Source organism: Papio anubis, chromosome 9, assembly GCF_008728515.1.
Source record: "Papio anubis isolate 15944 chromosome 9, Panubis1.0, whole genome shotgun sequence".
Classification (NCBI taxonomy): Eukaryota; Metazoa; Chordata; class Mammalia; order Primates; family Cercopithecidae; genus Papio; species Papio anubis.
This window is the reverse complement of record NC_044984.1, coordinates 117265446-117288674: the sequence shown is the minus strand read 5'-3', so window position 1 is coordinate 117288674 and position 23229 is coordinate 117265446. Positions and strand designations below refer to the sequence as shown.

General features: G+C 49.6%; 1 protein-coding gene and 1 long non-coding RNA gene across 5 annotated transcripts in view; one reads left to right on the top strand and one right to left on the bottom strand.

Moving 5' to 3' along the window:
- The window catches only part of VPS37B (VPS37B subunit of ESCRT-I), a 33977-nt gene extending 12857 nt beyond the window's left edge, over window positions 1–21120 (top strand). For 2 of the 4 annotated variants that reach the window (XM_009181925.4, XM_031650857.1), the window contains exons 2-4: window positions 15351–15522; window positions 17866–17948; window positions 18831–21120. In XM_009181925.4, the coding sequence (XP_009180189.1) occupies window positions 15351–15522; window positions 17866–17948; window positions 18831–19322 (747 nt within the window). In that variant the 3' untranslated portion in view covers window positions 19323–21120. Of the gene's footprint in view, window positions 1–13647; window positions 14519–15011; window positions 15523–17865; window positions 17949–18830 lie in introns of those variants that run through there. The other 2 variants (XM_009181924.4, XM_009181926.4) reach the window with 2 other exon arrangements.
- Window positions 19971–22243, bottom strand: LOC110740774. The gene is made up of 2 exons (XR_002515902.2): window positions 21777–22243; window positions 19971–21333 (listed from the first exon to the last, which is right to left on the bottom strand). It is a non-coding gene; the product is annotated as an uncharacterized LOC110740774 (long non-coding RNA).
- Window positions 22244–23229: the final 986 nt, after the last annotated feature.

Below are 23229 nucleotides of genomic sequence, written 5' to 3'. Positions count from 1 at the left end.
GTGTCTGGATGTTTCTGCTCTGACACTGGAATCTCATACTTACACAGGGTCAACTGTGTTCACTCCCAGATCTGTTCATTCTGGTTTTCTTATAGTAATTCTGTGATTTCATTAAATCCGGGGGCAACTGATGAACCATGAGTGCAAGGAGAAAGTTATTTCTACAAAAACTGTCAACTGAGTGCTTTGGAAAGCATTGATATAAATTGATTCTCTCAAAAGAAAACTTGGTGGTGAATTAGTTGTGGGCTAGATAGGGGGAAAGTGGAAGAATTCCCAAAGGATTCTGCCCTCTGATTGCTTATCCAGTGTCCAGTTCTCACCCCACATGAAAAGACCTGGTCTATTTGAAAACGAACTTTTGAAACTTGAACTAGTGGACCCATTCTCTTAAGAAAAGACCTTTACCTTAAATAAAACATTGACAATAGATCTTTACAATGTGTAGTGTGTGCTTTAACCAAACTGCTCAGTTACAGGCCCTAACTGGTTCTGATGATGTGGAGTGGAGGGCTCCGCTGTGCATTTCCTGGCCATTACTGCTGAGATTCTAGTTCAGAAGGTCTAGGATAGGGTCACGGGACAAAGGCAGTTAACTTTGTGATCCGTGTGGGTGTCCCATCTTGTCTTCTGATCCTCACTCCTGCCCTCCTCCATCTGAGGTCTCCAGTTATTCTAAAGCCAGTTAGGACATTTTATAACATGTGCCAGTTACCAGAACCATTCACACCTGTTACTATATTTATTTATTACTGACACCATTATCCACATAATAAATCCAAGAAGAAGGGAGAGCTTGTTTTTCCTCTGAGTCTTAGAAAATAAGTCTTCTGGCCGGGCGCTGTGGCTCACGTCTGTAATCCCACCAATTTGGGAGGCCAAGGCGGGCGGATCACGAGGTCAAGAGATTGAGGCCATCCTGGCCAACATGGTGAAACCCCATCTCTACTAAAAATACAAAAATTAGCTGGGTATTGTGGCACACGCCTGTAGTTGCAGTTACTCGGGAGGCTGAGGCTGGTTGAACCTGGGAGGCAGAGGTTGTGGTGAGCTGAGATCGTGCCACTGCAGTCCAGCCTGGTGACAAGAGTGAACTCAGTCTCAAAAAAAAAAAAAAAAAAAATGTCTTCTAGGAAAAACCAAACCCATCCCTGGTTGTGCCTGCCAGCCCTAGAAACTGTCAAGTGTGTCACTTTCCATCTTCCCTAGGAATAGTCCATTTATTTTTGAGCCTAGCTTTTTGTGTTTCTGTGGTTAGCTGCACTTAGACATACCAATTTTTAGATTCACGTTGGCTACATATGGAGGGGATCGTCTGAGTCTAGATGCCACTGTCTGCTCATTTTCGAGGGAAGCAAGTTTTCTCTCAAGAAGGATTTTGATGTCTCTGATAAAAATAGCTATCTTTATTAATCTAATAGTTGGAAGTTAGAGGTTCTGTGTGTTGAGTGGGTTGTTTGGTGGAACATTCGATAAGCAGCTGGTAAGTTTCCTTCCTGAGTGGGCTGTAGCCTTGGAGATGGTTTCACACAGCCCCCAGGATTGTCATATTTTAGGACTGTTTCATAATGTTCTCCGATTCTTTAACTTTATTTCTGTATTTTCAGATCTTTAAATTTTGTCAACATGTTAAATAGTCCAACTCCGCAACTGTTTTTTTCAGTAAAACTGAAGATTTGAATTGAATTAAGCCACATTAATGTGTTTACAGCACATCTGTGGGACATCGTAGGCTTGGATTACAGGCTTCACCCGAAGGCCTGAATTCAGGTGGAGACTGGTGAAATTAGTTTGTCATTGGGAATATCTTTCTACTGAATGAAGGTGAATTTGGGCTTTTAAGTAACCTAGTCTTTAATGTAAAGCCCAAACTCAAATTGCATGTTACTTTGGTGAAATTTACCTTGAAATTAGTTGGTGCGATAAATCAAATACAGTAAAATGAAAAGAGATGCAGTTAACCTAGCTGAATATACGGCAGCCTTTCTTTTTCAAACCTAACCCATAAGCCTGCTGCATTTAAGGTCTTAATGCAATTTGAGAATATTTCTAGCAGTAGAATAGTACAAAAGCTAAGATTTGTTTTACTCCTTTTCTTTGTATTATAGATAACTTTGAATTTAATTTTATCTGGAGAAGAAAAGATCAAAATCAAGTTTCACACCAAAAGGAACTAGTATTCCTTTGAGAGGGGACAGCTCAGCTTGGGGGCAGCAAATGTACCGGATGGGTCTTAGACATATTTTACTGGAGAGCAGGACAGCAGTGGTGTCCCAGAACAGCCTTTTAGCAGAGACAAAAAATTCATTACTTCATAATGATACTCCCAAAAAGCTTATTGGTCATTTTTGGAGGTTGCTCAGGTATGAACTCAGTCTTCCAAAAGTTAGTTTAAAAGGAAAAAAAAAAAGCATTTATGCTGCTTTTCCTGTATAAACTGTATTTCACATAGTCAAATAGATGAGGCAGGCCGGGCGCGGTGGCTCAAGCCTGTAATCCCAGCACTTTGGGAGGCCGAGACGAGTGGATCACGAGGTCAGGAGATCGAGACCATCCTGGCTAACACGGTGAAACCCCGTCTCTACTAAGAAATACAAAAAAAAAACTAGCCGGGCGAGGTGGCGGGCGCCTGTAGCCCCAGCTACTCGGGAGGCTGAGGCCGGAGAATGGCGTGAACCCGGGAGGCGGAGCTTGCAGTGAGCTGAGATCCGGCCACTGCACTCTAGCCTGGGCTACAGAGCCAGACTCCGTCTCAAAAAAAAAAAAAAAAAAAATAGATGAGGCAAAAAGCCTTTTATAGAAGAAATTGAGCCAACACATGCAGAGGATATTAAAAGATTATTGTTAATTTTGCTAAATGTGATTATGGCATTGTAGCTAGAGTTAAAAAGTTCTTACCTGTTAGAAATATAAAATTTTTAAGTGTGAAGGATGATGTTGCTTGAAGTCTGCTTTAAACTACTTTCAAAAAAGCGGGAGTATAGATGAAGTAAGATTGGCAAATGTTGGCCGGGCGCGGTGGCTCAAGCCTGTAATCCCAGCACTTTGGGAGGCCGAGGCGGGTGGATCACGAGGTCAGGAGATCGAGACCATCCTGGCTAACATGGTGAAACCCCGTCTCCACTAAAAATACAAAAAACTAGCCGGGCGTGGTGGCGGGCGCCTGTAGTCCCAGCTACTCGGAGGCTGAGGCAGGAGAATGGCGTGAACCCGGGAGGCGGAGCTTGCAGTGAGCCGAGATCGCGCCACTGCACTCCAGCCTGGGCGACAAAGCGAGACTCCGTCTCAAAAAAAAAAAAAAAAAAAAAGATTGGCAAATGTTGCTAATTGTTGAACCTAGGAGATGGTTATACATAGTTTCATCATATTTATCTCTCTACCTTTACTTTTATGAAAGTGTCTTTAATAAAAGGGTTTTTTAAAAAGACATAAATAGGAATGAACCTTAGATGATTGTTGTTATAACTTGAAAATAGAGAAATAGTAAATTAGTAAATTTCCATTTGATCCTCTGCTGGAGTGCAGTGGTGCGATTATAGCTCACTGCAGTCTTGCCCTCCCTGGCTTAAGCAATCCTCCTTCCTCAGCCTCCCCAGTAGTTGGGACCACAGGTGCGTGCTGCCATGCCTGGCTCATTTTTTATTTTTTGTAGAGATAGGGTCTCACTCTATTGCCCAGGCTGTTCTTCAACCAACTCCTGGGCTGAAACAATCCACCTGCCTGGGCCTCCCAGAGTGCTGGGATTATAGGCATGAGCCACCATACCCGGCATAATTTATTTTTAGAGATAGGGTCTCACTATGTTGCCTAGACTGGCCTCGAACTCCTAGGCTCAAGTGATCCTGCTTCAGCCTCCCAAGTAACTGGGGCTACAGGCGTGAGCCACTGCACAGTGTAAGATCCCAGTTCTGGAGGGAATTGCTAGCAGTTGTAACTTTGACAGCTCATTTAACCTTTCTAAGATTATATTTCCTGTCTCTTGAGTAAAATGAGGACAAATTTGTCTCACTGTCACAGAGGATAGAATGGAGAGAGTGGAACTAAGAGAAGGTGGCACATGCTAGCCATGCTTAACAAATATCAGCAAATTTTGTTGAAATGTGGAAGATGCTGACAAGAGCAAAGTTTTCAGATCAGCACCAGTAACTTGTCTTACTTAAATCGTTAAAATCACATCTGTTTTGATTTTTCCCCTTTTTCTCTTTTGAGCCTTTTATTGGAAGAGCAGATGCAGTCTGTGCGGGTATGCATTGCTGCAGTACGAAGTGAATGGCACCCTCTGGAGTTGGGCAGTGCGCAACGCTCAGTGCCTTATGTGGGAGGATGGGCTTGACTGAGACTCTGAGCCAGACTCCCCGTGATGTTGTCTCCCCCGAGCCTGGCACACAGAGGTGCTTCCCAAGTATTTCTTGTATGAATGAACGAACGGACGAATGGGCCAACCACTGTGCTGGAGCATGTTGCTGTGGCCCTGATGAGCTGTAGATATGGAAGCTTGGGATTAGAGTTTGTGTGTGTGTGTGTGTGTCTTTTTTTTTTTTTTTTTCCTGTGGAGAATGGTGCCTCACTCTGTTGCCTAGGCTAGTCTTGATCTCCTGGGCTCAGGCAATCCTCCTGCCTCTCCCTTCCTTAGTGCTAGGATAACAGGCGTGAGCTACTGCACCCGTGTGTAAATTACACATGTGTAAATATAGTGGCTTCGAGGCTCTCATGACAGTAATGTTACTGTAACGTTCTGATATGCTTGCTAAGTGGGAGAGGGCTGAATTTCAGCTGAAGAGGAGCGTCACACACAGCCGCTTGTGTCTGTGTCTCCGTGTGTGTTGTGTGTCTCACGTTTCACCACAGTTAATGGGTAGCTTCGCTTTCCAGCCATCAGTGCCATCTTCATTTTTCCCCTTTCCATTTCACTGCCATACTGTTATCACTGCTGGAGTAAGCTAGGAGTGCAAGTAGTTTCCCAGTTTATAGCTGGTTGTATCAACCCATGATGTTACTGTTTACAAATTTAAACATTCAAAAAGGCTAATCTTCAAAAAAGCTTTAGCAGGGTTTTCACAATGACTGACAGATAATGGCCTGAGGCCCCAATATGAAGATTCTTTATTTATTTATTTTTTTTGAGACAGAGTCTCGCTCTGTCGCCTAGGCTGGAGTGCAGTGGCACAATCTCGGCTCACTGCAAGCTCCGCTCTGCCTCCCGGGTTCACGCCATTCTCCTGCCTCAGCTTCCCAAGTAGCTGGGACTACAGGCGCACGCCACCACGCCCGGCTAATTTTTTGTAATTTTAGTAGAGACGGGGTTTCGCCATGTTAGCCAGGATGGTCTCAAACTCCTGACCTCATGATCCACCCGCCTCGGCCTCCCAAAGTGCTGGGATTACAGACGTGAGCCACCGCGCCCGGCCCCAATATGAAGATTCTTATGGTTGAAATTGAGCAAGTTTTTATTTTGGAGTGCATTGGCACGATTTCGGCTCATTGTAGCCTCTGCCTCCTGGGTTCAAGTGATTTTCCTGCCTGCCTCAGCCTCCCAAGTAGCTAGGACTACAGGCGCACACCACCATGCTTGGCTAATTTTTGTAGTTTTAGTAGAAACGGGGTTTCACCATGTTGGCTAGGCTGGTCTCCAATGCCTGACCTCAAGTGATCTGCCCGCCCTAGGCTCTCAAAGTGGTGGGATTATAGGTGTGAGTCACCGCGTCCAGCCAAGCAAGTATTTAGCTATGTGCCTGTGTTAGCCTGGGTACTGTGCTAGGTTCTGGGCACAGGGGAATGATGAAGACGTGGTTCTGCTCTTAAGGGGCTTTATGGTCACCATTTAAAGAGTGGATGTGAGCTCAAGTGTCATTTTGTGTCATAGGGTAAACTGTTCTGGCTATTTCAATCAGTCTTCTGGCAAGATATGGCACAGTCAGTATTAGGGATTGGCGAGGAGTTGAATAAAGAGATTCTTTACAAGGAGAGGGCAGCGTGGAGACCCCCAATGCCTGATGCAGGATTAGCAACGCCACGCACTTCTCACTTCCAGGCCTGAGGGAGGGGCGGGGGAGAGGGCTGCCTTGGAGGAAGGGAGGGCTGGAGGACCTGGCCCAGCTGCAGCCCCTCCTCAGCGAGGCAACCCGAGGAGCACTCCCCATCCCCGCTGTCCCTTTTCATCTTTCTCCTACCCTTGATCCTCATTGCTGAATCCAACCGGAACCTGAGGGTGAGTGTCCCGGTGAAGGGTTGGTATAGTTCAGCCAGGTGGCTGCTGGGGCACAAAGCAGGATAGACAGTGGTTTTCAAGAACAGGTGGAAGATTCCAGCCCTGTACTAGTTTCCTGTGGCTGCTGTAACATGACCACAAACTGGGCAGCTTACAGCAACAGAAGCTTAATTCTGTCACAGCTCTGGAGGCCAGAAGTCTGAAATCAGGGTGCCCTCCCTGTTCCCCCTGGAAGCTCTAGGGGAGGACTCTTTTTTGCTGCTTCCAGCTTCTCATGTGTGCTGGCGTCCTGGGCTTGTGACCACATCATGCTGCCCCCATCTTCACATGGCTTTCTCGTCTGCCTCTGTCTTCTCCATGTGTCTCTTTATTTTTTTTATTTTTTTTGAGACAGAGTCTCACTCTGTCGCCCAGGCTGGAGTGCAGTGGCTGGATCTCAGCTCACTGCAAGCTCCGCTTCCCAGGTTTACGCCATTCTCCTGCCTCAGCCTCCCGAGTAGCTGGGACTACAGGTGCCCACCACCTCGCCCGGCTAGTTTTTTGTATTTTTTAGTAGAGACGGGGTTTCACCATGTTAGCCAAGATGGTCTCGATCTCCTGACCTCGTGATCTGCCCGTCTCGGCCTCCCAAAGTGCTGGGATTACAGGCTTGAACCACCACGCCCGGCCTCCATGTGTCTCTTAAAAGGACTCTTGTAGGCCAGGCGCGGTGGCTCACGCCTGTAATTCCAACACTTTGGGAGGCCAAGGCTGGCAGATCACTTGAGGCCAGGAGTTCGACACCAGCCTGGCCAACATCGTGACACCCCATCGCTACTAAAAATACAAAAATTAGCCAGGCGTGGTGGCGCACACCTGTAATCCCAGCTACTCAGGAGGCTGAAGCAGGAGAATCGCTTGAACCCGGGAGGCGGAGGTTGGAGGTTGCAGTGAGCCGAGATCGCACCACTGCACTCCAGCCTGGGCGACAGAGCAAGACTGCCTCAAAAAAAAAAAAAAAAAAAAAAAGGGACTCTTGTCATTGGATTAGGGCCACCTAATTGATTAAAGATGATTGCCTCATTTCCAGATCCTTAATTAAATTTGCAAAGACCTTTTTTCCAATAAATGTAGGTTCCAGAGATTAGGATGTAGACACATCTTTTTGGGGGAGGGGGGTGCACCATTCAGCACACCACAAGCATCCTGTCACTCCCAGGAGAGTTACATCACCTTCGTGACACAGCAGTAGACAGATTTTTTGTTTTGTTTGTTTTTTTGAGACGAAGTCTCCCTCTGTCACTAGGCTAGAGTGCAGTGGCACAATCTTGGCTCACTGTAATCTCCGCCTCCTGGGTTCAAGCGATTCTCCTGCCTCAGCCTCCTGAGCAGCTGAGACTACAGGCGTGTGTTACCCTGCCCGGCTAATTTTTGTATTTTTAGTAGGGATGGGGTTTCACCACATTGGCCAGGGTGGTCTCGATCTCTTGACCTCGTGATCCACCCTCCTCGGCTTCCCAAAGTGCTGGGATTACAGGCGTGAGCCACTGCGCCTGGTCCAGCAGTGGACAGATTTTATGATTGTGTTTGTTATGTTTAGTAGCTCCACTGTCCTAAGGACAGGAGCTTTACCTTCCTGCTCACTTTTCTGTCTCCGTTGCCTGCCCAGAGCCAGCCCATGATGATGCCTGAAAAGAAATTTTTTGATGCATGAATAAATAGATGAACAGACGAGCACAGAAGAACACAGTGTGAATACAGTGAAGCCAGAAGTATCCTCTGTGAATGGGACACCCTTGAGTGGACTGGGTTCAGTAGATGGATTGTATGAGATGTGAATTGCATCTCAATCGAGTGGGGCCTCAGGGAATGCCCACCACTAAGGGTCTAGCTCTGTGTGGCGTTGATGGGGCTGGGAGAAGTTTAGAAAACGCTCTGCCATTGCTAAGGCCTTGGTTAGGGTAGAGTTTGCAGCAGAGATTTGGATAGGAGGGCATTCCAGGCTGCATAGCCAGTGTGAACAGCCTTGGCGGGAAGAGCATTTTATATTCCTGGAACTAATGCTTGTTTAACAACATGCTTGCTTGTTGCTGGGCACAGTGGCTCAAGCCTATAATCCCAGCACTTTGGGAGGCTGAGGTGAGAGGATTGCTTGAGCTCAGGAGGTCAAGGTTGCAGTGAGCCATGATTACACCACTGCATTTCAGCCTGGGCGACAGAACAAGACCCTGTCTCAAAAAATAAAAAATTACGATGAAGTTTGCTTGTTAAATAAAGTGTGATTTATTTACTTTGCATAAATACTATGCCTTCTGAGAATGCTGTAGGGCATACTTTGTTTTTATCCTAACGCAGCCCAGATTCCAAGTACACATTGGATTTTGGGCATTTAAAGGACTTGCGGTGCTATTAAGGATTCCCATTTGCTCATTTAAGTTTGCTAACCTGATTCAGTCATGTCACTTACTTAGTTGTTACAAGTATGATATTACGGTGTGAAGGGGGAAAAAAGAACTGCTATGAGTATGTTTCCATGAAGAAGATTTAGCTTGGAAATGTGGGCAGATTTGTCCGCCTTTGTGTTTAGGAAGGCACAATTATAATTACAGATGGAGGAGCTAGACTCTGGCCAGCTGGAATCAGAATTTCACATTGTACAAGTGTCTGGTCTGGAACGCATCCACGGGAAACCTACACCCTTGACCCAGCATTGGCCACAAAGCTGCAGGCAGTCTCCCGCCCCTGCCTCTACCCCTGCGTGCCTCTCCTTTGTAGCGGCCATGGCATATGCAGAGGGGACTGTAGCTCTCTCTCCTTTCTTGCTGACTTTATTTTCTGCCACACTCCCCTCACCCAAATAAAGAAATAATGACATGCATATTTGAGAAAGTGTGTGTGTGTGTGTGTGTGTGTGTTTTCTCTCTCTGTCTCTGAGACGGAGTCTTACTCTTTTTGCCCAGGCTGAAGTGCAGTGGCACGATCTCAGCTCACTGCAACCTCCTCCTCCCAGGTTCAAGCAATTCTTGTGTCTCAGCCTCCCCAGTAGCTGGGATTATAGGCACCCACCACCACAGCTGGCTAATTTTTTTGTATTTTTAGTAGAGGTGGGGGTTTCATCATTTTGGCTAGGCTGGTCTCGAACTCCTGACCTCAAGTGATCCACCCGCCTTGACGTCCCAAAGTGCTAGGATTACAGGTGTGAGCCGTGCCCAGCCAGACTGTGTGTTCTGAGAGAGTTACATATATTAATGTAAGCATCCCAAGAGATAAAAGAGACCTCCACATTTCTGCCTGGATAAGTATATATAAGATACTTTTTTTTTTTTTTTTTTGAGGTGGAGTCTTGCTCTGTTGCCCAGGCTGGTGTGCAGTGGCGCGACCTCCGCTCACTGCAAGCTCCGCCTCCCAGGTTCACGCCATTCTCCTGCCTCAGCCTCCCGAGTACCTGGGACTACAGGCGCCCGCCACCACGCCCAGCTAATTTTTTGTATTTTTAGTAGAGACAGGGTTTCACCGTGTTAGCCAGGATGGTCTCGATCTCCTGACCTTGTGATCCGCCCACCTTGGCCTCCCAAAGTGCTGGAATTACAGGCGTGAGCCACCACACCTGGCCATAAGATACTTTTTTAACTTAAAAAAAAAAACCTTTTTCTACAAAGTTATGTGTGGTTGCTCTAATGAATCAAATACTGTGATAGCTAAAAGTAGAAAGCGGAAAGTAAGAGAATCACACCCACTCAGGCTGCTGCTGTTACCCTGGGGTGAGCATGCTTCCACAGAGTTCACTGTGCTCATGCACGGATAGGTGGGCAGAAATAAGTTTAGACAAGCCAGGTCCTACTACAAATGCTGTTATCAGGCATCTCATTTTTCTTCACTTATGAGAAATGGAAACTGAAGTGAAACTGAGTAAATGTATAAGAATGTTCCTTTACCACAGAGAGATTATTTCCTGAAAAGACTTTTCTATGGTTAACAAAAAGGATCATGAGAATGATCAAGAGGTTGGCATCACTGTTTTCAATTTCAGGTATTTGTTGGTGCCTACCATGAAACAAAGACAGTGGCAACTTAAGATTTTTTTTTTTTTTTTTTTTTTAATCGGATGGTTCCTAAAATACCTCTCTAAGTATTCTCAGATTTACTATACAGATTTGGTCACAGACATTGAGGCTGGAATCAGTCCCAGAGGGGTGGAGAGTTGGGTGTATGTGGCCGGAGTGACTGCCATCTGGGCCTTGCTGAGTGGTTTGTGCTGCGCCCATGGAGGCCTCCCGGGCCTGTCCTGGCCAGTTTGCCTTTGCTTTGCAAATGAACAAAGCTGTTGTTTCTCCTCCCCCCCGCTTTTTATTTTCCAACTGTAACAACGAAAAGATTGAGGAAAGAGTTTCTTCATTGATTGTAGCATCCAAGGTATGTTCTGGGGCAGGTTTTGGTGTTGAAAAATTTTATCCAATGCGTAAGACATCCACCTTCAGCACGTGCATCCTGACCATTGTCCCCACTGCCATTATCCTGCAGGGTGCTGTGGGTATACTCTGGGTGGCCACTTAGAATTTACTGTATTTGTCTGGGTGTGGTGGCTCATGCTTATAATCCTAGCACTTTGAGAGGCCGAGGCAGGGAGATTACTTGAGGTCAGGAGTTCAAGACCATCCTGGCCAATGTGGCAAAACCTTATCTCTACTAAAAATACAAAAAAAATTAGCCAGGGGTGGTGCACACCAGTAATCCCAGCTACTCAAGAGACTGAGGCACAGGAATCGCTTGAACCCTGCAGACAGGCTGCAGTGAGCTGAGATCACGCCACTGCATTCCAGCATGGGTGACAGCGAGACTGTCTCAATTGTAAAAAAAAAAATTATATTTTTTAAAAACATCTGAATACCCAAAGGATATTAAAAAAAAAATCACTGCCAGTTTAACAGTCCTCAGTTGGAGGGTTTTTTTTGTTTGTTTGTTTTTGAGACAGTTTCACTCTTGTTGCCCAGGCTGGAGTGCAATGGCGCTATCTCGGCTCACCGCAACCTCTGCCTCCCAAGTTCAAGTGATTCTCCTGCCTCAGCCTCCGAGTAGCTGGGATTACAGGCATGTGCTACCTTGCCCGGCTAATTTTGTATTTTTCGTAGAGAAGGGTTTTCTCCATGTTGGTCACGCTGGTCTGAAACTCCTAACCTCAGGTGATCCACCCGCTGCGGCCCCCAAAAGTGCTGGGATTACAGGTGTGAGCCACCACAGCCGGCCTCAGTTGGAGTTTTATTTGGCCTCTTTTGATGCCTGGTGGCTTATGTGTGTCCTATGCAAAACAAATTGCCTTTTTTCCCCAGACCCCAGAAATGTGGACAAATGAGTTGTCTTTTTATTATAGTCCACGCTTTCCTTGTGTTCTTCTCCTCTAGGACTTTCTAACATGTAGGACACGTGATTTTGACTTGACTTAAACTCTACAGAAATAAGATTTTCTTTGTAGATGCTTTTTTTATGGTGAAACTGAAGCAAGTTTTCAGCTTAGCGATCTGTATCAACAGGGAGCTTTGAAGACAGTATCCATGCCTGGGCCCCCTCCTGAAGAGCTTGACAGGTAGGGGTTGGTTGGGACGGTAAGATTTTTAACAGCAGCCTCCCTACTCCCCAGTAAATGGGGATCGGGGATCGTAAGGCACAGCTGAGGCTGAGACTGCTGTGGAGTAGTCCAGGCCACCTGCGGGAATGTTGGTCGGTGCTGCGTTGAGTGCTGTCTTTCAGGTGGTTATGTGGGAGACCTGCACTTGCTGTGTGCTACTTTAACTGAGGACTTTTGAGGAAATTCTGTTTGACAATTACTTTAAGGTCCAGTGTGACACCCTCCCTCAGACTCAGTCTCTAGTGACTTTCTGCTGGGAGCACCTCTACTTCATCAAGGATTGGGGGCACTTAGCACTCAACAAACATAACTCGCTTTTTCTTCCTCCACACTTTTTTACGTCCCTTATTGGCCGGGCTTGGCTTTGAGTGAATTTTGGCTTTTCGGGGGGTTGTGGGGGGCTCTCTGATTCATTCAACAGATCTTCACTGAGTGGCAGACGTGTGCAAAGTGCTTGGGATGCCAAAGGCAAGTATGTCATCTGTATTTAGTGTTGGGACCGACAGTGATTGAGACAACAGATTTTATCTTCACTGATGACAGTGACGATGCCACGAAAGACGTGGGTGCTCGCAGAGGGTGGCTGCTGGTGTAGGCAGGATGGTTAGGGACCTGCTTTCTCAGAACTGACTGGGAAGGGTTGGTGGGGACCAGGCCATTTGGGGCCTCACAGATCAGGGCTGATGAGTTTGGCTCCATTTATGCTGACTCAGTTTATTTGAGGGTGGGAGCATTCCTGTTTCTCAGAATTCCCTGTGCCTAAGTCCAGGCGTGGCAGATGGTACTTGCTCAGTAAATGTTTATTGAACAAAGAATTGACTGAGAGTGATGGAACACACACAACTGTGGGGCTGGGAGCAGGAGCGCGAGGCCTGTCTCTCAGTGCAGCCTGGACCACTTGCCCCTCTCCTCATCCGCTAGGTGAGACCAGCAGGAGAAAGCCATCTCAGCAGTGGTTGGTGGTTATATTTATGGTTAAATTTTATTTTGAGATGCTCGTAGTTTCACATGCAGTTGTAAGAATATAGAGAGATCCTGTGTCCCCTTCTCCCAGCCGCCCCTTGGGGTAACATCTGGTGAAATTCAGTGCACTCTCAGCACCAGGATGGGGCACTGATACTGCCAGGACACAAAACATCAGGACAGCTCCGTCCCCATGCAAATCCCTCATGTCGGCCTTTTGTAGTCCCCCCACACACCGCTAATCTGTTCTCCATTTTTGTGATTTTGTATTTCAGGGGTGTTGTGCTCATGGGGTCGTGGAGTGAGTGGTCCTTTGGGGTTGGCTGTTTTCACTCAGTGTGATTCCCCAGAGCGTTATCAGTCCCGCCAGTCAAGTTTCTTCCTTTTGCTGCTGAGTGGTATTTTGCAGCCTGGCTGGCCTGCAGCTTGTTTACCCATTCACCTGTTAAAAGACACCTGGGCTGCTTCTAGATTTTAGTTGTTACAAATAAATGTTGCTGTTGACAGTCCTGGGCAGGTTTTTGTTGAATGTAAGTTCTCATTTCTCTGATACAAATGCCCAAGAGTACAATTTCTGGGTCATACGGTAGTTACATATTCAGCTTTATTAAAAAGCGCCTGTTTTCCAGAGTGGCCATACAGTAGTTTTTTTTTTTTTTTTTTTTGAGACGGAGTCTCGCTCTGTTGCCCGGGCTGGAGTGCAGTGGCTGGAGCTCAGCTCACTGCAAGCTCCGCCTCCTGGGTTTACGTCATTCTCTTGCCTCAGCCTCCCGAGTAGCTGGGACTACAGGCGCCCACCATCACGCCCGGCTAGTTTTTTGTTATTTTTTAGTAGAGACGGGAGTTTCACCAGGTTAGCCAGGATGGTCTCTATCTCCTGACCTTGTGATCCGCCCGCCTTGGCCTCCCAAAGTGCTGGGATTACAGGCTTGAGCCACCGCGCCCGGCCAATACTGTAGTTTTTGTTTGCTCTTTTAAATGGCTTGACAATGGAAGAAAGACGCTTCTGCTGGGCCGGGCATAGAAAGCCCATGGAGAGCCGCCCTGTGGGTGGGGAAGGAGGTGTCGGGAGCCCCACTGCTTACCAGGAACCTCACTGAAACTGGGTCTTTCCAGTCCCAAGATTCTCCTTTTTTGCTAAAGGCATCAGAAGAGATGAAAGCATTTCTACCACCCACATTTCCGGGACACTCCTAGCTTTTACTTCAGAGTTGGGAGAGAGGTTTGATTTTCATTGTCATTTAAATCCTGTCAGGTTTTCAGTGGAGCCTGATCTTCAGGGCTCTGGGCGCAGCTGTTGGTCTGGAGATGCAGATCACTGTCTGCTGAACAGAGCCCTCCTCCTGGGGTTAGGGATCTCCTGATTGAGGCATGGATCCAAGGGCTTGTTTCTTTGTTCTCTGATTCCCTGAGCCTCTTCCTTGTGTGTGTGGTGTGTGTGCACTTGTGTGAGCACACCAGGAACTATGACAGCAATCAACGGGTATGACTGGGGGTGGGGAGCAGAGGCAGCATGGCCAGGAATCTATACTCCAGCTACCAAAAGGAAGGAAGTAGCAGCAAAAATAGCCTGGGTGGGGTGGTAGAAAATATTAAGGGGAAAATGAGATGGGTGGGGTTGAAGAAGGAGCTGCTTCAAGAGAAACAGACATACACTGGGTAAGGAATCGCGTGCTGTTGAAACTGACGGTGTGGAAGGACAGAGGTGGCAGTGGCTGGGCTGTGGTAGAGGAAGCCGATCACCGGTGAGTGAAAAGGGAACTAGGGTACCCATGCGTTTGTGTTTTTTATTTAAACTTTGTTAAGCTTTGCTAGGAGCATTTTGCCTTTTTTTTTTTTCTCAGACCTTCTACCCCTGTCTTTCTCCCCTAAGTTCTGGGCATGTGGCTTCTCTACCTACCAGGGTAGCCTATCATTGCTCTAAAGGACAAAATGAAACCCCTGATGGGCAAAATATGTCTCCCCTCTTCCCCCAACTTTTGGTCGGCTTTGCTCATCCACCAACAGCTAGGAGCTAGAAGGCTCAGAAGAGCTGGGGTGGGCATGGGAGAGACGAGGAACTCCGGTGACTGGAAACACAGTTCCTTCCCAGGGTCTCTTCAGCTTGCTGGTAGAACCTCTTAGGCTGCTTATGAAGCCTGAATTGACATCATGCCAACTGCTGATAAGTGGTTCTTTAACTTCCTCTGGAGCAGCAGAAACTTGTTTTGAAAACAATCAAATTCTAAATCTTTACAGCTGTTTGCTTCTGCAAGCACAATGGCCGTAGTAAGGAATTCAAGTCACAGCGCAGCGGTGGCAGGGAAGGCTCTGTCTGCATGGAGTCACAGGACAAAGCCTGTCCTGGAAACGTGCTGGAAGGAAGTCGGCCTCATTCTTTGCAACGGGCAGCAGCTCCAAATGAGAAACCAGGGGTTTGGCTCTGGGCCGGTAGCATCTGCCTGGCATGCGGTGCCAGCTGTGGAGACCAGTGAGGCGGCAGCAGCCGCAGTGGGCTCCTGGGGTGTGCGTGGGGACCTCCAGGGGTCTAGGAGCTGATATACTTTTGGTTCTCATCATCTCGTGTGTTCCTTGCAGACGCAGAATGTTCAGCTTAACAAAGAAATGACACTTGCCAGCAACCGGAGCCTGGCAGAAGGAAACCTTCTGTACCAGCCCCAGCTGGACACATTGAAAGCACGCTTGACCCAGAAATACCAGGAACTCCAGGTTCTCTTTGAAGCCTATCAGATAAAGAAGACCAAATTAGGTAACTTTTTAAGGGTGATCACTTGAGAATAAAGAGTTGAGAGAAGGACACATTTCAAGCCATTGCCCTACCGGGAAGGAAATATTATTGAAAAATTTCAGATTAAGGTAGTGACTCTACTGCAGTGAAGAAATGGCTTATGTATATTATTTATATATTTTTAGAAACAGAGTCTTGCTGTCTCAGGCTGGAGTGCAGTGGTGCAACCATGGCTCAGCGCAGCCACTCGACCTCCTGGGCTCAGGTGATCCTCCTGCCTCAGCCTCCTGAGTAGCTGGGACCACAGGTGTGCACTACCCAAGCAGGCTAGTTTCTCATATTTTGTAGAGAGGTCGTCTTGCTATGTTGTCCAAACTGGTCTTGAACTCAAGCCATCCTCCGGCCTTTGCCTCACAAAGCACTGCTATTACAGACATGAGCCACTGTATTGGACTAGTTTATGTATGGAATATGGAGGGCCCCCGGGCCTGCAGCCTCTCTTTACTTGTGGTTCGAGAGGGCAGGGTGTATAGCAGGACTGCCCCCTCCTCCCAGTGGCCCCCCCTCCCAGCAGGCGATGACTGCTGAGGTCAGCCCAGGTCCACACACACCTCCAGGGTTTGCAGCGTGGAGCAGGTGGCAGAAATGTGGGTACTCGGGGCATTTACCAGAAAAGGGGATGGGGATTAGGAGGAAGCCAGCCAGTTTAGCAGTCACCAGTTTAGAAGAGGAGACTTGCCACTTTTTAAATTCAAGACCCCACCTTCTCTAAACAGCATAGAAAAAGCGGTTTTCTGAATTATGATATTCAACAGATGTCTTATGCTGTTTGCCTGTTTGTCTTGTGCTGTTTGTTAATGGTAAAAAAAAAAATACACATCACTGGAACATTTTATTTTAATGGCATACTTTAATTTGCAGCCATTAGGAGGAGACATCAGAATTAAAGATTGTTGAGCATCCTGAGTGCTTTTGATAGTTATCAAAGGGACATTTAGATAAAGTTGGAGCTGGGTGTGGTGGCACACGCCTGTGGTCCTAGCTACTTGGGAGGCTGAGGAAGGAGGATTGCTTGAGCCTTGGAGGTTGAAGCTGCAGTGAGCCATGATTGCACCCCTGTACTCCAGCCTGGGCGACAGAGTGAGACTGTGTCTCCACAGAAGAAATGAAATAAGCCGGGAGTGGTGGTGCTCGCCTATAGTCCCACCTACTCTGAAGGCTGAGGCCACAGTGAACTGTGATTGCATTACTATACTCCAGCCTGGGTAACGGAGACCCCATCCCTTAAAAGAATTTGGGTTAAAAATCACCTTCTACAGTGAGGTTTACAGTGATGTCTGTCACTACTTGCTATCATCTTGTCATTTTCTCCATTAACTTCAGTAAAAATTTACAATAACACACCCAAACCAGAGTGATGAAAAGTAAAAAGACCGGCAGTACCAAGTGCTAGTGAAGTGCCATGCATCTGTTGCTGGTAGGAGTGTCCGTGGGTCATTTGGGACTTACAGGTGTGGCCACCACAGCCAGCTCCTTTTTTCATTTCACCTCGGGAAAGTTGTTGGATAGTGCCTACTAACATTAAGAGTGTGTGTGCGCTGCAGTTCAGCGGCTCTGCTCCTGGGTGTATACCCAACAGAAATGGACATTAATGTCTCTCAGAAGGGAGGTACGAGAATGTTGTATCCTTATTACCTTCCTTATGATAAAATTTGGAAACAATCAAAATGTCCGTCTACGGGGTAATGGGCACGTAAAGTCTATTTACACAATGGAACACTACACAGCATTGAAACGAACTGATTCACAGACCTGAGCAGGGTCTCAGAGACGCGGTGCTGAGTGGAAGAAGCCAGCAGAGTATGGCATGTACTCTGATTCCAGGATGTGGAGTCAAGACCAGGCGGAGCTCCTCTGTGGTGGTGGAGGCCAGCGTAGGGGTTACCTGGCGGGTGCAGTGGGCCTGTGGGCGCCCGGTGGAAACGTTCTGTGTCTGGATCTGGGGGGTGGTGGTTGGGGGTTAAACACGTGGAAATTTGAGTTACACACTTAAGATGTGTGTACTTGATGTAAGTTACCACTCAAAACATAAAGGAAATACAAAATGGCATGATGACAATGTCACTGCCCCATATTTGAAAACAGCTGGCTCTAGAAGCAGCTCATGACACAGGTTGCTCCGACATGGGATGTTGGCCCCTGAGCACTGGCTTGGTGCACTTGTTCCTTGTAGGTTTTCAAGCCTTTCACATTCAGCTTCTTGGAAAGGAAGGTGCGATCCTGCCATGGTCTGTGTGGACGGCATCATGAAGGGCTTTACCTGTACGCCTGTCACTCTTGTCCTGCCTCTTGCTTCTTTTCCAGACAGACAGTCTAGCAGTGCTTCCTTGGAGACCCTGTTAGCACTTCTTCAGGCAGAAGGGGCCAAGATTGAGGAAGACACTGAGGTAAAGCCAACCAGCCTTGGTGGAATCCTTGGGGCACTTTGGGCAGTCAGCGGGCCCGCTGCCTCCAGGGAGCGTGAGCACCACACCGCCACGGTCAGGAGGTGGTGCCTCCCAGGTGTGCAGGCTGTATGCCAGCAGGCAGCCTGGCCTGTGTGCTGGGGAAAGTGCCAGGCAGGGGTCCAGGGAACAGCAGGGTGAGTGAGGGCAGGTCCGAGGGAGGGCCAAGAGAGGGCATGTGGGCCACTCTGAGAACACCAGCCCCTGGGGCCAGTGGTGAATTACCACGTGCCGTGGTTCAAGGGCCAGCTGGGGGCTACAGAGCTCCTGGGACACGTCCAGCTGCGCATTAGAGCCTTGAGCCTCGCCAGGCGATTAGGAAATGAGTCAAGGTCGAATGTTGCAGTTGTCACAGGCAGGGGCTGGCAGGGTCCTGCCAAGACAGGGCTGGGTTCGATGAACTCTGAAGCCTTGGGGGGCCCCAGTGGGCACAGGCGTTTCTGTCCTGCTGATCCACCCAGGGCGAGTCTGTTAGTCAGGGTGCGGCCGGGTGGAAGCAAGGAGGTGTTGGACTCCAGTGGGCTCGAGAGTCCTGGGACCCAGGAGTCAGAGCCCTCACCCAAAGGCCAGCTCCTCTGCCTGTCACGCTGGTGGTGGGGTGCGCAGCAGGACTGCCCTCCTCTCTGCCCAGTGGCTCTGCCTGGTGGCAGCTCATGCTGAAGCCTGAGTCCACAACCTCTGGGATCTGGAGCAGGAGCAGGGCCCTCTCCACAGGGAGGAGCAGTGTTGGAAGCAGCTGGGCGTTGCCTCTCCTTGTGCCTAGATCACGAAGGGAGCATCCTCCCCATCTGGCTGTCCCTGTAACCAGGTTTCTGCCTCTTTCAGAACATGGCGGAGAAGTTTCTGGATGGAGAACTTCCTCTGGATTCCTTCATTGACGTCTATCAGAGCAAGCGGAAACTGGCCCACATGCGACGGGTGAAAATCGAGAAGCTCCAGGAGATGGTGCTGAAGGGGCAGAGACTCCCTCAGGCCCTGGCCCCGCTGCCCCCCAGGCTGCCCGAACTGGCACCTACCGCCCCCCTTCCCTACCCTGCCCCAGAGGCCAGTGGGCCCCCCACCGTTGCACCTCGGCGCATCCCCCCACCACCACCCCCAGTGCCTGCAGGACGCTTAGCCACCCCGTTTACTGCGGCCATGAGCTCGGGACAGGCCGTGCAGTACCCAGGATTACAGTGCCCGCCCCTGCCCCCCCGCGTGGGCCTCGCCACTCAGCAAGGATTCTCTTCACAGTTCATGTCCCCGTACCCGCCGGCTCTCCCCCAGAGACCCCCGCCCCGGCTCCCTCCGCACCAGCCGGGTTTCATCCTCCAGTGAGCGCTGGCGCGGCCCTTCCCGGGTGACTCCTTCCGCCTGCTGTGTTGTGCTCCGCACGTGGGAGGGAGGCTGGAGGTCCACTCTGTGCCAAGGGCTCTGGGGCCCTAGGCCAGCGTGTCTGTCTGATTTTAGAACTGTAGGTCAGTGATGAGTAGTTTGGGCAACGAGGCAGTTGTGTGTGCCGGGTTGCAGCCTGACACCTGTGCGTCGCATTGGTTTGCATTCTCTGTGTGATTTCTAAGTATCTTAGCGTTGATGAACTCGTATTTGGGAAGAAACAAGGCCTCTCCCCCATTCCCATTTAGAATTTTGGTCCTTCCATTGCGGTTTTATTTAATGAGCATGGTTCATAATACTTATTTTATTTTCGAAAGTCCTATGTGTCTCACCCACCGGCCACTACAGCCCTGGTGAGGGCAGGTGGGCGCCGGCCGGCCTGGAAGAGCGCCGTGGCCGGCCACCACCTGCGGCTGCGTTGTTGCTCACTGACCCTGCTGGGGAGAGGTCGTCATAGTCCCCGCCTGACCTGGGGAGAGGTCATCGTAGTCCCCGCCTGACCTGGCTGCTGCTCTTGCTTCAGAGCCACAAGCAAAGTTTGCACTGGGCCCACTGCCGAGTCCAGAGGCCGGAGAACGGCCGCCGGTGTGGGAGGGGACCGCACGAGCGGGACTTGCACAGCAAATTGTGTCCCCAGCTCCTCCTCTCCCTCCTGCCTCGAGCCGGCCCTGAAGGTTTCTATGAAGAAATAATCCCCCAATATTTTTACTATGTGTGTGATTTTCCTGTTTTATATTGAAAACACCTTTTTGACACTCCCAAGACCATTCAGGGAAATTTTTTTAAAAATGCAGATACTGTCTTGAGCAGATTGAAATGCTGATGAAGTGGATGTGATTTCCTTCCGTGCAAGCAGTGCACGGTCCCACCCTCGGGTGTCCGTGCTGTGCCTTAGCTTCCCCAGGTGCCAGGACTTACACCTGCTAGGGGCTGGGCAGGGCCCCGGCTGTGCTCTCTCTGAAGGGCTTGTCCAAGTTCATTGCCCTGTTACAGGTGGTCAAGACGTCCGGCCACCTTGACCTAGGCTACCCTTAGCCAATATCCTCTGCCCCTGGCTGGCTGGTGGCTCAGGGTCGGCAGCGTTAGGGGTCTGGTGAAAGCCCACCCCATGGGATTGAGGGACAGGGATGCACTCCGACCGCCTGCACCTGCTCTTCCCTCCACCCCCGTGGGACCTCATCTTCACGTGCCATGTGTGCTGAAGGCCCACGGCCCAGCAGGGGGCAGTGGCACCTGTTGACAGAAAAGGCCCAGGTGCTCACCGGTGGACCTTCTGGCCCGCCTCTCCCCTGTCACTTGTCAGGCATCCAGGGCCCTGACCTGTGCCTAGCCGCCAGGGTGACAGAAGGCAGAACTGAAGCGGGATCTGTCCCAGTGGGCCACGGACCAGGCCACTGCCTTTTGTCCTCAGTGACTGTACATTCCTGTTCTCGGACTTGAACTCTACTGTAACTGTTTTCTTAAAAGAAATGAAGCTGTACAGGATGATTCACTGCCATGCCAGTCAGGCGGGCTTGCCATGTTCTGTGAATCTCGATTGAGCGGTGCCACCCGCCCCCATACCTCCACCAGCGGCCGCTGTCGGGGATGCCACAGCCTGGTCACGGTCGCAGCCAAACGAGCTCGGCATTGGAGTTGTAAAGGGGCCCCTGACCGGGCTCGCCATCGCTGTTCAGGGCCGTGTACGGTGCTGTGGCTGTAAAGCTGTAGGACCCTTTTTAATAAATAGAGAATTATTAATTACAGGCCTGTCACTTACTGGGGATGTGGATGTTCATGATGTCTGGTTCTGAAACATCAGTGATCAAAGTTCCAGCAGGGAAGCTGGCTGGGATGTCTGTTTTTGAAGCTGAAGACAAAAATCTCTGCCTGTCCAGGGTCCTGGCGCAGGCGGGGCCTCTTACCCTCTTGGTCACCAGAGTCTCATAAACAGCAGTCATGGACAGAGCATGTTCTGTGCGTAAGAGAACGTGTCTTCAGGATCACAGCCACTGTGTCCAAGTAGGGGACTGAGGGTGACCTCAGGGCTCAGGCTGTGCCTGCTCTCTGTCCATGAGGTTGCCACCGTGTGCTATGTGAAGGGTGAAACTTTGTGGTGGTTTTTAGTGGGAAAACTAGTGGCTCTGATGTTTTGCTTTGGGGACTTGCCAGCAGGTGTTTCAAGAAGGCAGTTGCCTCTGCCCACTTCAAAGCCCAGTGGGTGTTGCTTCCTTCTCTAGGCTGAGAGGAGGGGACCCCGCAAGCCCTGCCTCCTTGCAGAGCTACAGAATTTGTACCCTGTGCCTGCCGCCCCAGCTGAGCTGTGCGCCTGTGTCCCCACCATCCCAGCTGAGCTGTGTATCTGAGTCACAGTGCCCCTGCGAGGGACTTGAGGAACTGAGATGAGAGCAAGCTCACCTGTTGCTGTCTCTAACAGCGGCCATTCCTGGCACATCATTGTCCTATGAGGATGTGAAGGAGAAATTTCTGTGGTTCTTCTGTGAGGAAGAGGGAAGCATTTCCTGAGGAGCCAGTTTGCCTTAAAGAAAAGGTGTCTGATAGTTTGTCTTCCCAGTGACTGCCAGGAAGCTTACAGCCAAATCTGTTGTCCACTTCAGTGAGGCTGCTGGACTTCACAGAGTCTTGCCTCTCCCTCCCGCTGTGTGCGCCGTTCACAAGGAGGACCAGGGAGAGGCAGTGACAGGTCCAAGAGGGTGGAGAAGCAGGAGCAGACCCCAAGCTCCTGCTTTCTAGCCCCACACGAGGCAGCCTTTCCAATTAAAGGTTTTGGCCGGGCGCAGTGGCCTGTAATCCCAGCACTTTGGGAGACTGAGGGGGCAGATCACTTGAGATCAGGAGTTCGAGACCAGCCTGGCCAACATGGCAAAGCCTCATCGCTACTAAAAATACAAAAATTAGGCATGGTGGTGCACACCTGTAATCCCAGCTATTCGGGAGGCTGAGGCAGAGTTTCTTGAACCCGGGAGGAGGTTATAGTGAGCCGAGGCACACCACTGTATTGCCGCCTGGGTGACAGCAAGATTCCATCTCAAAAAGTTTGGTCATTGAGAACTCAAGAATGATCAGTCAAGTGGTGTCAGTGCCTGTGGCTTTTCACTGGTCTGTATCTGGTGGAGAATCAGTTCCATTAGTGTTTTTTGAAGCTATCTTGCCGTGTAAACAAGAGCCAGGCACGGGGGTCTGAGCCTTGTGGTCAGCTTGCAAGGCCTTTCACATCCATGGTCCTAGCCACCTGGCACAAGCACCCTGGCTACGCAGCCCCAGCTGAGGCCCCACTTCACCCTCCAGGAGACCTGGGCACAGGTGGGAGGCTTGTCTGAGGCCATACAGGAGCCAGCCAAGGGGCCTTCTCTCTCCCCTGACCCACCCTGTCCTGTTTCTCCATAAATGCCAGTAATCTTGGAAGGGGTGGGACAGGGTGAGCTCACCCACCTCAGCCTTCCCTCTGGCATGTGCTCCTGGGTAAAGTGGGTGCTTCTGAGGCTGCCACACACCCAGGGACTGAATGCCCTTCCAGGTTTCTGGTAAGTGCAAAGGCTGTGTGTGGTCATGGCTCAAGTCCAAGCCAGCTGGGAGTCAGGGTCTCCACCTTAGGAACTGTCAGCCATGGTCTCAGACACACTGAGGGGGTCAGCAACTGCTGGGAACCCCAGGGAAGCTGTGGGCATCGAGGCTGGGAGTGGAGGTGGCCTCTGTGGAGGCAGCTGGCTCTTGGCCTCCTGTATAAAAGGAGGGCCCCAAGGCCCATAAATCTCCCAGAGTGCAAGGCAGACACGCACAGCCTGTGACAGCCCTGCTGAGCTTTTCTGCAGTCCTGAGTATTCTAGCATTAAATGCAGACACGATGGGC